We start from the raw sequence: 13,843 nt of genomic DNA on the forward strand, positions 1-13,843 counted from the left end.
TCCATTCCCAATGGGTGCAATACCATCCGGAGAGACGATAGGGGGCGGTATTTCCCCTGTTCGAGCTCAAAGCCAGTCCCAGTGGTAACGTGAGGCTAGATTGATGAAATATGAATGGAAATTGCTAATAAAAAAAATAACGATTATAAGCGAGATTTCTCATCGCCTGGCACTCAACGGTTGGCATGAACTAACGAGATTTCTCGTCCTTGGCACTGAAAGTGTTAAGGGGATGCAGACCAGAGAAATACTTTCGTCTTGTTTACAAGGGTCCCCCATTTTCAATTCATCATGACATTTGTGACATACACGACATACAAATATACAGTACTTTATACAGTACTTTACTAATTTAAACCAGCGATCCTAAAGATGACATAATCAGAGAAGCATAACTGGACCACTTAAACTCTTTAACATAACCTTCAGATGTCAATAGATTGAGGATTGAATTATCTGAAATACAAGAATGTCACTTAAGTACATCCAATATCAAATACTTCTTAAGTAGAATTTCAAATGAAGGACATTTACTTTTACCAGAGTACTATTTTATCTGGGTATTTCTACTTTTACTTAAATAAATTAAGTAAACTGTGTACTGCCTTTAAGCAGTGTTGGGGAGTAGTTAACTACATGTTGGGGAGTAGTTACAGTAACTACATGCAGTTCAATTAATAGTTTACCTACATATCTTAACACGCAATGGCCCACATGTGGGCCCTCTTGAGGACGATTTGCCCACCGGCACTTTGGCAACCTCTAGCGGCTCGGGTCTGCATATCTTTTATACACTATATATATTGAATTAAAGCCCTATTTGTTGCCTGTCGATAGTCATTTCAGGTGACAAAATCCGTACAGCGGTTCTTGAGTTACATGCAGATACTGTATGTGAGGCATGCGCCGAAGTAAACGGCAGACCTTTAATTTTTTGAAATACCCCTCCCGACTCTCGAGCCTCTACCTCTATCAATCATTTGGCGATCTCGAAAATTACAGGGTTGTAACTAGGGATGCTCGATATTGGCTTTTTTACCAATACCGATATTCCGATATTGTCCTTCCCCGCAAAAACGCTGTTGCCGTATGAACAAAAGGCACATCCGAAAAAATATTGATTCACCCGCAAGCGTTTCCGTCTATGGCCGAAGTCTGTTAAGAGGTATTCAGATGTCAGAAGCCTTTTCAGTAGTTAACTAATTTGGGTCATGGTTAATGTAGTTCATTGCAAACTACACATTTCCCTAGAAACATTGCATTTGCCTGATTCCACCTCTACAATTGCTCCCTGTCCTCTCCTTACAATACACCCCCAGGGCTGCCTGTGGGGTTAGATAAGATAAGTTATTCCTTTATTGATCCCCTTGGGGAAATTCAGGCATCATAGCAGCAGGGGGGGGGGGGGGGTACAGGTATGGGCATGGTAATAGTAGAATACATAAATATAGGCAATACAATTATAGTAAAGAGAAGGGGGGAAAAGCAGTGTAAACAATATAATTAACTCTGAATATAAGCATATGAGCAAGTAAGCAGTGTCATCAAAGGTGCAGTATGCCCTGTATGCCCTATCAGTTATACTATATGTTACAATAAATATCGTCAATAACTTATAATCTGAATATATACTATGAGTAAGACACTTAGAATGTGAATATATACTATGAGTAAGACACTTAGAATGTGAATATATACCATGAGTAAGACACTTAGAATGTGAATATATAATATGAGTAAGACACTTAGAATGTGAATATATACCATGAGTCAAGACACTTAGAATGTGAATATATACTATGAGTAAGACACTTAGAATGTGAATATATACTATGAATAAGACACTTAGAATGTGAATATATACTATGAGTATACCATGAGTTCTGAAGACAGTGATTTGCACTCTGAGCAATCTAAAAGCCCCATTTGGAAGTACTTTGGATTTTGATCAACTTGTGGAACCTCGAGACAAAGTTGTATGCAAGCTATGTAAACTACAGCCTACCTTTTACATAGCTACCTAAAACACTATTTACAGCCCCTTCTCAATCTACCACAAATTCCTCCTCACGCACTGAGAGAGAGGGTGGGTGTGTGTGTGTGTGTGTGTGTGTGTGTGTGTGTGTGTGTGTGTGTGTGTGTGTGTGTGTGTGTGTGTGTGTGTGCGTGCGTGCGTGCGTGCGTGCGTGCGTACGTGCGTGTGCGCGCGCGCGCGCGTGTGTGTGTGAGAGGGGGAGTTCACTATAAATAATATAAATAAGTGATTCTGCTCTTACAACCAAGCTGACAGGGCCGTCCTTTAGACCATTGTTCTGATCAAGTTGTTAAATGGTCTAAAAAAGTGACTTCAAGATAAACTAGTTCATATCAAATCAGTAGTAAACAACGCAAAGTTTCACTTATCAAACTTCCGTCGCATCAGAAACTCTGTCAACAAAAGCAGCAGCACTGTATTTTAATGCTATTATTATGTCACATTTGTCATACTGTCTGACTAGCTGGACACAAGCCTCCTGTACAACACTAAGATCCATCAGGCTGTGAAAGTACTAGACAGGAAAACAAACAGCCACCACCATGTCATAACAAATCAGAATCTACTGAGCTGGGACAATTTAGTTAAATTCAAAGATGCCTGCCTTACCTATAAGATCCTACATGGCTTGGCTCCTCCCCGCCTTTGTACTTTTATAAAAACAGAAAGCATCTGCTGACAGATATACCAGGTCTGTTGTTAGAGGGGACTGTGTAGTCCAAACAGGAGGTCTGCTTTTAGTCAGGCAGCCTTTTCTGTGTGAGCAGCCCACACCTGGAACAGTCTGCCAACATGGCTCAGGGAGTATCAAAGATACATTTAATTTAAATCAAACTTAAAATCTTGGTTGCGAGATGGTCATGTGTGCAACCATTTTCACTGAGGGGTTGTAATGTATTTTAATGTTTTTGAATGTATGTGACGTAGGTGGGTTGGTCATTATCATTATTATTGTATTTGTAACACCACGTGAACATCAGGTTGTAGAGGTGCATTATATTGTGTGTATTGCATTAACACATTAACTGCCACGCTTATATCCATCAATGTTTGATCACTGCCACCACTCTAAGTCTATGGAAATGTTCACCTTCTTTGCAGGGCTATAACTTTTTAAATTGTATTGCTAAATTGACATTACTATGGCCCATTTAACATCGATTATCTATCGTTCAGGATGTAGGAACGTTTTACTTTTTCATTCACACATTCATACAAAAATACCGTCTAGAATATAAATATGTTTTTATCGTTTTCTGCAGTAATTCCTAGAACGTGAGATATAGGCATAAATGCATATATAGATGATCGATTGCAGTCTATTCCCTATACACGCTATATTAAAAATTTCAACTGTACATGGTCCTAAACGTTATGACTAATCATGCACGGGTGAATGGAGGGGGGGGGGGGGGGGGGGGGTCGTTTATAATTCCGTGATCGTTGTTAAATGATTTATGTAGTATGGGTGATATATAGATCAGAGCAGTTTGCATGGATAATAATAAACAAAAACGCTGAAAGTCACGGCAGCCTCCTCTTACCGTTGGGCGATGACACTGGAGCAAAAAGATCCCAGTTATTTGATGGGGATCGAGGCGATCCATTTCCGGTTTGTATAATAATAATAACAGCCCAAATCATGTCGATTATTGAGTTATGGCAGCGATCGCTACACATGGACGTGTGTCTTGAGTCCCGCAACGATAAGCGAGTGGCCAGACGTATTTAGGAGACGCACCGATATCCAACCGGCATTTCCGGTTTGGCAACTCGCCGATCATCCACCAGGTGGCAGTATTGAAGCATTGCAGAGTTGTGCCGAGTCCCACAGCATCAGACCAGGGTCCGTGAGGGAAATATGAATACCATGGCGAAAATATGAAATATGATCAAAATAACGTCGTACGCCGTGATCTGGCAGAATTCGCATGAACTTGAAACCCGTTGTACGACATTTTTGGCGCAGAAAGTGTTAAGGTATGTCACATTGACAGTGATTCCCTTTTTGTTTCTCCCCTTCCCAGATGCCGCCCGTCTCACTGATTGTGCTGATTGCCTGAGGAGTGGCAGGCTGAGGGCAATCAGCCTCAGTAGACGGGTGGTTTAAAAACCTGGCATGCGACACTCATCGATACGTGTGCCTGTTTTGCCACTGTGTGTGGACCTATATATTTAGTTGGCCTTATAGTCCACTGTGTGTGGATTATTACCTCCCTTGTAGGCCTCTGTGCCATTTTTCCACTATTGTGTGCACTGTAAAAAAATTATGTTTTTTCACGGGAAATTCACTGTATTATTTTACAGATTACTTTTGTTTTTCTACTTTAAGTGTAAATGCCATAAAAATACAGTAAATTACCTTTTATCAAAATATTAACCATTAAATACAGGTTATAATCTGTAAATGTATTTCATTTTACTGTAATTTGACTTAAGTATTTGGCAACCATTGATGCCAGACATTTACAGGTTTTCTTGCAGCTTTTTTTCTTACAGTGTGGGACATATATTGTTGGCCTTTTTCTGCCACGTGCCACTGTGTGTGGAATGTATATTGTGTTGGCCTTATTGTATTTACCTTGTTTGTTCTCCCCTACCCTTTCCCCCGTATTAAATATTGTTGTGGGTTTAATTCCCCTCCTTATGGTTTAATAAATACATTCACTTTGGAAAACGTTTTGTTTATTTCCTGCCAGGACCTGTGCTTAAAGCATTCACTGGACGGGCTGGCTTCACAACAGCCCGGACCAGGTATTTGTATTAGGTCATCAGACCTTTGGTTGTGACGATGTATTTTATCAGCAGGCTTGTAACCTAATGATTCCTACTGTGATTTAATGATTGTACTGTGCTTTAATTAGTGTAGTGCTCATGACACCTGCCCCAGAGACTACGGTTGAAAATTTGCCAACCTGGCTAAACTGGCATATTTACAGTAATGTTCCGTTAATATGCACTGTCTCTGTATTTTAAACGTTTTAAAAAGTTTTAATAATAATTGACACACAAAATGAACATTCCCCAACACAGGTAACTTTACCACCCCTGAGTAAAGATCGTACCATTACAGGTGACGTTTTTACAATGTTAAGCTATTTGGCCAAACGAGACGGCTGGTCTGGGCAGAACGCACGCCACTCTTTCTCTCTACAGTATTCTACACGGTCAGTCTCCAGGGAAGGAGACTAGCTAACACATTTTTGTTAGACAGTAAATTATAACACTACCTTATGCACACTGCACCTTATGTGACACTGTGAATACTGTATATTTCAGTTAGTTAGATAGTAAATTATATTGACTTATTTGTTTACACTGCTTGTGTTGTTTTTACTACCTGTATCCCACCCCCCCCCCCCCCATGCTGCTATGATGCCTGAATTTCCCCAAGGGGATCAATAAAGGAATATCTTATCTTATCTTAGGAGAGAATCCAAACCAGGACATTTCTTTTTACTTGCTTTAAAAGTGAAACACAAACTTTGCTTGCTGAGTTTAAGAGACCAATCAAGGCTGTGGAAGTAGAATTAGAATGTTGGGGAATTATCATGTGCACCATTATGGTTCATGAATGGAGACGTTCCAATGATATAAGGGGGGAATCCTCTCAGGGTTTATACAGAAACAGAAAGGAGTCCACATATTTGTTTTTTTATCTTATACCTATTTACCTCCTGTTACCAAACAGGAAGAATGTTTATATAGAGACGGATAGGAGTCCTACCATGGTTTATAGACTGATATATATATATTATTTTAATTTTTTTTATCTTAAATAAAATCTATTCATTGTTAATTTTACGTCTTTTACTATTGTCTATTTTACTGCTGTGCTGAAGCATTTTCTTATTAACCGCATTGTGTCAGGATTCGAGAACTTATAATAAGTAAAATAAATAAATAAATAATAATAAATAAGTAGTAAGTAACCGTGTAGAGCCATCGTTCAGTTGCACTTTCTGCCAATTTCATGATATTATGTCTATTTTATGTGTATATGCCAATTTCATGATATTATGTCTATTTTATGTGTATCTGCCAATTTCATGATATTATGTCTATTTTATGTGTATCAGTGACAATCAAAACGTAAACAAAGAGGCCAATTAAGATGTTAGATGATCTGCCAATCTTCTGCCAATCTCTGCTAATTTTATGTCTATGTATTTTTTGCTGCTGTGAAGCAATTTGAACTGCAATTCTTGTATGAAAGGTGCTATACAAATAATGTTTATTATTATTAATAGATGCGTACGCATCTCTCAGAGTGCCCTTCTAGTATTATCTGTACGTATAGAACAAGCGTTTCCCCTACCATTGCCTTGGCGCCAACGGGACGCCCCGCCCCTCCAGAAAAGATTATAATAAAAAAAAAATATTATAAAAAAAAAAAAAAAATATTAAAGTTTGCTAAAATCACAGTAACATTGGCGAGCTAGCCAAATTATACATAAATCGGTTTTCATATAAATCAATCTTCACTAAGACTTTAAAACGGTGGTGCGGCATGGTCTACGGAGACGCAGAAAAAAGCTACCATGTATTGTAAATAGTGCATTATGTGTGTTGTCACTACTGTATGTATAATTATAAATAAGTAAATGTGTTGTAAATAAATATGTGCAATCGTTTCATTTCAGCTCAGTGTAGAGAAATGCACCGATACTAACAACCGCCTTACTGCGCGCGTCTATGACGACACTGTTGACACCACGTATCCGTGACACACGCGCCCCGCGAAAACACTAGTAGTTTTGGGGGCCTACCACCCCCCCTGAAAAAAATCCTAGGGGAAACATGTAAGCTACAGTACTGTGGACAATTTGTCCCCCATCTAACCCCATCGAAGATGACTATAGAAGCTCTCAGAAGACACCCTCGTGGCTGGAGAGCATGTGGCTGTGGGCAGTAGGCTATAGGAGAACAACCACGGGTCACCTTTAAATGAACACCACTGCAGGTCCTAAGGTCATACATGCGAGAAGATAATCCTCCCCTTTGGAAAAAGGATTATAGATGACACTTTGAGGTTGAGAGCCTGAGAAAAGCTACCGGCATTCTGCCTGCCCTGGAAAGAAGAGATGGTAACCCCCCCTCTTTCCTCTCACATATTGAGCTTGTTTCGAGATTAAGACGTTACCTAAGACCCCGAGCAACCACCATTGATGCCACCACGCTGTGAAACCAAATGCCGAAATTCAGCAAAGTCGACTTCATTTTCAGCACAGAGTCCATCTGTGACAGAGAAGGGACAAAGGGGCCAGGATATTAACCTCTGACCCGCAGAGTTGCATTCAAAATGGGGTCATGTTCCCAAATTACACCCCGACGGGAGACGAGAGACGAGAGAACTCCAAAGAGCTCCAGAGGCTGCTGAAAACGAGGATGCCACAGTCCAAACTAATTATTTAGAGTAAAGCAACTCAAAAACATGCTCTTTTCAGTGTCAGACAATGACTTATACTGTATACACAAACCAATGTATTTTATATAATGTATTATACAGTATGTCTTACCAGAACCCACCGCAACACTTCCGGTATTCTGAAATCATGGGAGAGAGGGGGGGGGGGCAGAAAATGAATGAATGTGGATGAGAGCATTGACATTAAGTGGTTGTAGCTACGGCTGTGGGGGTGCGGGAGACATGATCCAATAATAGACTTTTATACGCCTTTTATACAAGTCTCCTGAACACGGAGAGACCAGTCCCAAGTCGTTTAGCACTTTTTCTGCGGAGCTATAGTAACTTTTTCGCACCTACTCCCCAACTCCGCATGTGCAGATTGCCCACAGAGTCTCTGGATTGTCCAGAGATATAGGTTTATCAATCTGGGCATGCAGAGTAGGTACGAAAAAGTAACTATAGCTCCGCCGAGAAAGTGCAAATCGACTTGGGATTTGTCCGTGTTCAGGAGACTCAGGCGTATTAAAAGTCTATTGGATGATGTCTCCAGCACCCCACAGCCGTAGCTACAACCACCTAATGTCAAGGCTCTCATCCACATTCATTAATTGTCTCCCCCCGCTCTCTCTCCCATGAGCTCAATGTAACGCGGAAGTGCAGTGGTCTATAGGCACAGCTAAAGTTATATGCATATACAGTATGTATAAAGACTAGACTAAAGACTCAAGGCGGAGTCTCCCGCGTAGTTCACTGGCGGCCATCTTGCTTGAGTGGACTACTGCTTAAGGTGATGATCTGCACAAACAAAAATAATCTTAGCGGATTTACAAACGGTTTGGTTTATTACAAACGTTATTAACGTGGCTATGATTCTTGCTTGGAAGAATTTTATTATAATTTGTTTCATATGAAATTCCATTATACGTATGCAGTATGATACATCTCATTTACATATGATGCACCATAGACATGCATGTTATGAGTGGGCGTGCTCCACCTACGCAAGATGGCCGCCATGTGGCAACGTCGGTCTCCGTTGGCCAGCAGCGCGGGTGAGTCATCTAGTGATATATATCTATGGTTATATGCCCCTGTTCTTGCCATCGGCCTGCCAGCGTCCTGCCATATGACCCGAGGATCGGTAAAAAAACAACGTCCCTGCACAAAGACGAGGACCACAAATGCCGGCAAGAACATGTGGTCGCGCGTTTGTTTTTCCACAAAGACTGGGGGCGACACGGGGCACACTAAAAACCGTCTCCAGGGAAGTCTCGTCTCAAAATATGGCTGCTTGTACTGATGAACTGCACAGTTTAGATGAATAAACTTCGATATTCGTGAACATTCGGAGGTCAACTGGTACAATAACATAGAAAAATGTACTGGCGCCATGCGCCATTGAAAATGGGGGACCCTGATGTAAACAAGACAAACGTCTTTCTCTGGTCTGCATCCCCTTAACAATTGTGTGTATTGAGCCGTACTGTATTGTACCCATTCTGCAATCTGTTAAATAAAATGTTCATTCATTCATTCACTCAGGCCACCGCGTGGAAACTCCACAATCAAATAAAGACAACTGGAAAATGGCATGACATGGTGACATAAATAGCTGTGGAGTTCATCGACATGGTAAATGATGGAACCTCTGTATATAAGATCACTGTAGTTGGCTTCATGTCATTCGAATCGAACCCAGTTTGCATGAACGTGTGCACCTTATTAGTCATAAAATGGTTTGGTGGATTTATCCCGCTTTCTTTTACAGAAAATGCTTAAATGTGAATTGATCTGTGTGTCTTCAGCTTTATTAATAAGAAGGTACAAAGTATTTCACATCTATATGTACAGCTATTAACACGGAAGTGACACGTAACAAAACAGAATTGTACATAATATAAATTGGCACAAAACTGGCATGCGACTGTGGTTATTAGTGAAGTTAACAGGCTATTTAACTTTAGTAGAACTCGTCATCAGATCAGTAGTGTTACCTCTATCATGTACAGTAAGTGCATCTACAAGGAAGCTGACGACCAGTGCTGTCCCTGTCGTCCGCTGTCAACGTCACCATCCCTTCTACGTGTCAGATTCCTCATTCACGTCCATTCATTTCGCGGACCATGTCTAAATATCGTACTTCTGAAGTATGAAGTAACAAACTATAACAATATTATATATATAACAATTATACTTGCAAAGCTAATGTGATTTTACCAGAGATTCATTGGCTTACACTCATTTACAAAACCTTCCTTGGTCTGTCCCCTCCTTAGTTGATACTAGGGATGGGTGTGAGTAATCGATTACTCGTAGCTATGAGAAAAATCAATCTTAAATTATTAATAATTTTTATGAAAAAAAGAATATTAAAATCTATTTTTAATTATTTATTTTTTTAAATAATTTGTTTCACATGTATGTGTAAGATTATAACTGTTTGTTGGTTTCCTTAAACATAAAAATGCCCCCCCCCCCCCCCCCCCTTTTCGAGTAATACATGATCACTCGAGTATAGCATGCGATCAATCGATCTGGATTTTTCTTAAAAATGCCCATCCTTAGTTGATACCTGTTAAGATTGTCATCTACTCCACACCAGAGCTGCTCACCATAACTCGCTAGATGTTCCCCGTGTTAACGCTTCCTTTGATCAACCCTGCTTCCAATGTGCTGCTCCCAGCAGTTGGAACGAGATGCAAATTGATACGCCTCACTACTTTTAAGGACTCAGGGGTTGTTAACGCACACCTGCTGCAACTGTCACCCAGCCTTTTAACTATAATTTGACAGTTCTGCTTCATGTATTACAGACCTTGTCATTTATATTTGGTGGTTTGTTTTATGTGTGTTTTTTCCCCTTTCCCTTTAACCCTTCAAGAGACCTTTTTGTCCTCTCGCTAGGCTGTCGTTGTACATTTTTTCTTTTCTTAACTGACCTGCCTCACTGCCTGGTTAAATAAAAAATAAATCAAATAAAACATTTTCAATAATTCAATTATTGTGCTCTAAAGCTCTAAAGACACATCAAATGCCAAAACAAACACATACCTTTGACTCAGAATTGTTTGTTTTATTTATTTATCTGCACAGCAGTAGTTTCTTTATACGTCAGATGTATACTATTGAACGAGGAGGAATGGTCACCTGGGAGGAATGGTGGTGTTGACAGCGGACAACGGGGACAGCAGTGGTTGCTAACTTATTAACTTGTAGATGCACTTTACAAAGAGGTAAGACCACTGAAACATGTTCTACTAAAGTGAAATGTCCCTTTGAGGTCATGCACACACATTTATTTCACAGGTCTGTACAGTTGAATCAGTGAAGGCAACATGTGACAAGATATTTTGGCTCTCTGGGTCATGATGCAAATGCCTAAAATCATCTTATTCAAATCTAATACCGCCTGCTTGCAAATGGTCAACATATTCTAGCCCTTGAACTATATCAGAAAACAACATTTATTTCATAACTCAACAGAGCAAACTGCACAAAGGTAAAAGGATTTATGCCCATAGGTCATGCCGGTTAACCGTTTCCTCGTGGCTTTTGGCTGGCGTCCTCTTAGAAAAAGACAAAGGAGTGAGAGAAGGGGAAGTGACCGGCCTCCACGTGTCTCGGGCGGCCAGCCTAAACAAATCATAAAAGCCTTGAGAACAATAACACTGTAATTGCAAACGCTGCATTTTCCCAGCAGCCACACCACCACCACCACCACCACCACCACCAAAGGAGGGGTGACGGGTGAGAGAGAGAGACACGTCACACAGGGCGATACAAACATCAGAGAGAGATGCGTCACGTGAACGGGGAAAACATTACTGTTGAAAAAAAGTGAAAGTGGTGAGAAAGTGGTGGAGTAGGTTTTCAGTAACTATAGTTGTGCTCAGGTACACGGTCTAATTTTCCTTTCGGTGTGACGTGCTTTTATTTCAGGCGTTGTGCTTTTATTCCATCCGAACAAAATGACAACACGATGAGCCGTGTTTGATGTGCTCGGCCGTGAGACGACCTGCTGCATGGAAAGTCCAATCATTCTGGAAAAATAGTTCAAACTAAAATAGCTTTAGTCATTTCCTTTGAACTATTTTCCCCTATTCAAGGAAATGTCCCCCGCCCCCCAAAACAGTAGACCGTGTCCCACTACCCCATGCAGAGGGCGAAGCGTTCGTTTGATGGGTGCCAGTCTTTTCCAGGTCGACAGGAATACTTTCTATATCAGAATGGGAAGAAAATCCCAGTTTACTTTTCAGTGCTCACACTGAAAAGGTACACAGGCCCATTATATCACGCTCCTGCAGTGCTGATCTAGGATCAGTGATCAGATACCCTCGATCGGTTCAACCATGATGTCCTGAAAGGCAGGGCTGTTTCCGGGTCAGCGCCGCGGTTAACCGCTGTTCCTCAGAGCCGTGATTTATGAACCGCGGGGTTCTTCGGATACATGATAATGAGCTACAGGTAACAATTTCACACGTTTTCTAGACAGCAACGGTTGATATAAAAATAAATACTATGTATATTTACATAATGTGTTCTGACAACATACAACATGGAATATTGACTCACGAGTGTAACATCAAACCATACATTTTTTTTTTAAATCTGACAAAATCCTATAATTATGGGCTATAGGGGCAATGTTCTTCAGGTTTCCTTATCCTCTCAAATGCTGAATCCCTTAAAAACTGACAAGTCCCGACTGGCCTCCGACAAATTTCTAGGATTACAGCTCTTCCCCCCCTCGGAGGAATCAGAGAGGTGAGTGATGTAATATTATAGTCACGTTTTTTTGTATCCTTCAAGATCAACAGTGATAACGGCAGTGTCTGAAAGGCACCGCAGCACGGGCGGGGCTAAGTGCTCGTTCTCTTGATGTACTCCATAGAGTTGAAGGGTTATCACAATGTTATCACAAGTTCTTTTTCTTTTTCTTTTTTAATCCCCCTTTTGAATTGAACCGAACTCTACAAAACGCATCGTGTCATCACCACGGAATCCAGCTGGCGAGCAGTTGACGGAGTCTGATGACAGATGGGCTCAGGCTCCTCCTCCCGTACTTTCATGAAATAGCGGTCGCCCCTCTCTCTCTCTCTCTCTCTCTCTCTCTCTCTCTCTCTCTCTCTCTCTCTCTCTCTCTCTCTCTCTCTCTCTCTCTCTCTCTCTCTCTCTCTCTCTCTCTCTCTCTCTCTCTCTCTCTCTCTCTCTCTCTCTCTCTCTCTCTCTCTCTCTCTCTCTCTCTCTCTCTCTCTCTCTCTCTCTCTCTCTCTCTCTCTCTCTCTCTCTCCTCTCTCTCTCTCTCTCTCTCTGCTTTTCAAGCGTGGCTCGAGACGAGGAAGGCGAGAGCGGTGAGACAGAGCGTCAGCGTGCCGGGTTGCGAGAGGCCTCCTCCAGTGCCACTGAGGGGTGAGGTGGTGGCGAAGACCGCCTCCGTCTCGTTCCAGGGGAGGGGGAGGTTACAGATGCTCCCCTCGCAGCAGGCTGTACACACCTACGCAAGAGTAAGAAAAAAAAGTGAAGATTCAAACCTTTATTAAATGGGCTTTTTGTGTGTGTGTGTGTGTGTGTGTGTGTGTGTGTGTGTGTGTGTGTGTGTGTGTGTGTGTGTGTGTGTGTGTGTGTGTGTGTGTGTGTGTGTGTGTGTGTGTGCGTGCGTGTGTGCGCGCGTGCGTGCGTGCGTTTGTGTGTGTGTGTGTGTGTGTGTGTGTGTGTGCGTGTGTGTGCATTACGTACAGTATGTGAAGCATGGGTTGGCAGATTGGTTAGGAAGGCTCGGTAGTCAAACAGGTATATATGGTTTGACCACCCGTTCCCAATAGCCAGGGGTGTAAAGTACTTGAGTAATTGTACTTCGTTACAATACTTAAGTACTGTTTTTTGGGGGGGATTTGTACTTTACTCAAGTATCATTAGGTTTGTATATTTGTACTTTTACTCGATTACATTTCAGAGAAGGAAAAAAAAACATAAATGTTTTACTCCTTACATTTAAAATGCAGACCTACAAAGTACAAAGTACAAATCTCGCAGGTCCAACTATTTTAATTAGTATATTTGTTTCTCTGGCCGAACTAACGTTGACGTTATTAATCCTGCGGCCGCACTTTATTTAAAAACAGCCAATCAAATCCCCATCAATGGAAGATTAACCCGCCCATACCCATGCTGATTGGTCCTTGTGCAAGACTAGAAAGCGGGAATCTTTGATTAAACACCTGCTATCAGAAGAATAGACAGTCAGACAAAAAGTTTTAACTTTAACTTTTTAGTACTTAAGTACATTTAAAAGTAGAAACGTTTTTACTTTTACTCAAGTGCGTTCTTAGCCAGATACTCTGACTTTTACTTGAGTACGATTTTGAGACGGTACCCATACTTTCACTTAAGTATAATAT

At 41.1% G+C, this 13,843-nt stretch overlaps 1 protein-coding gene across 1 annotated transcript in view; it reads right to left on the minus strand.

Annotated features, from left to right (window-relative positions):
- Window positions 1–12,762: 12,762 nt before the first annotated feature.
- lypd6 (LY6/PLAUR domain containing 6) overlaps window positions 12,763–13,843 on the minus strand; it is a gene marked incomplete at its 3' end in the record, with an annotated part of 103,618 nt that continues 102,537 nt past the window's right edge. The window contains exon 5 of the mRNA XM_084314376.1: window positions 12,763–12,939. Coding sequence (XP_084170502.1) covers window positions 12,763–12,939 — 177 coding nt within the window. The remainder of the gene's footprint in view (window positions 12,940–13,843) is intronic.

The sequence above is a fragment of the Notolepis coatsorum genome (assembly GCF_963971535.1).
Source record: "Notolepis coatsorum genome assembly, chromosome: 5".
In the NCBI taxonomy this organism is placed as follows: Eukaryota; Metazoa; Chordata; class Actinopteri; order Aulopiformes; family Paralepididae; genus Notolepis; species Notolepis coatsorum.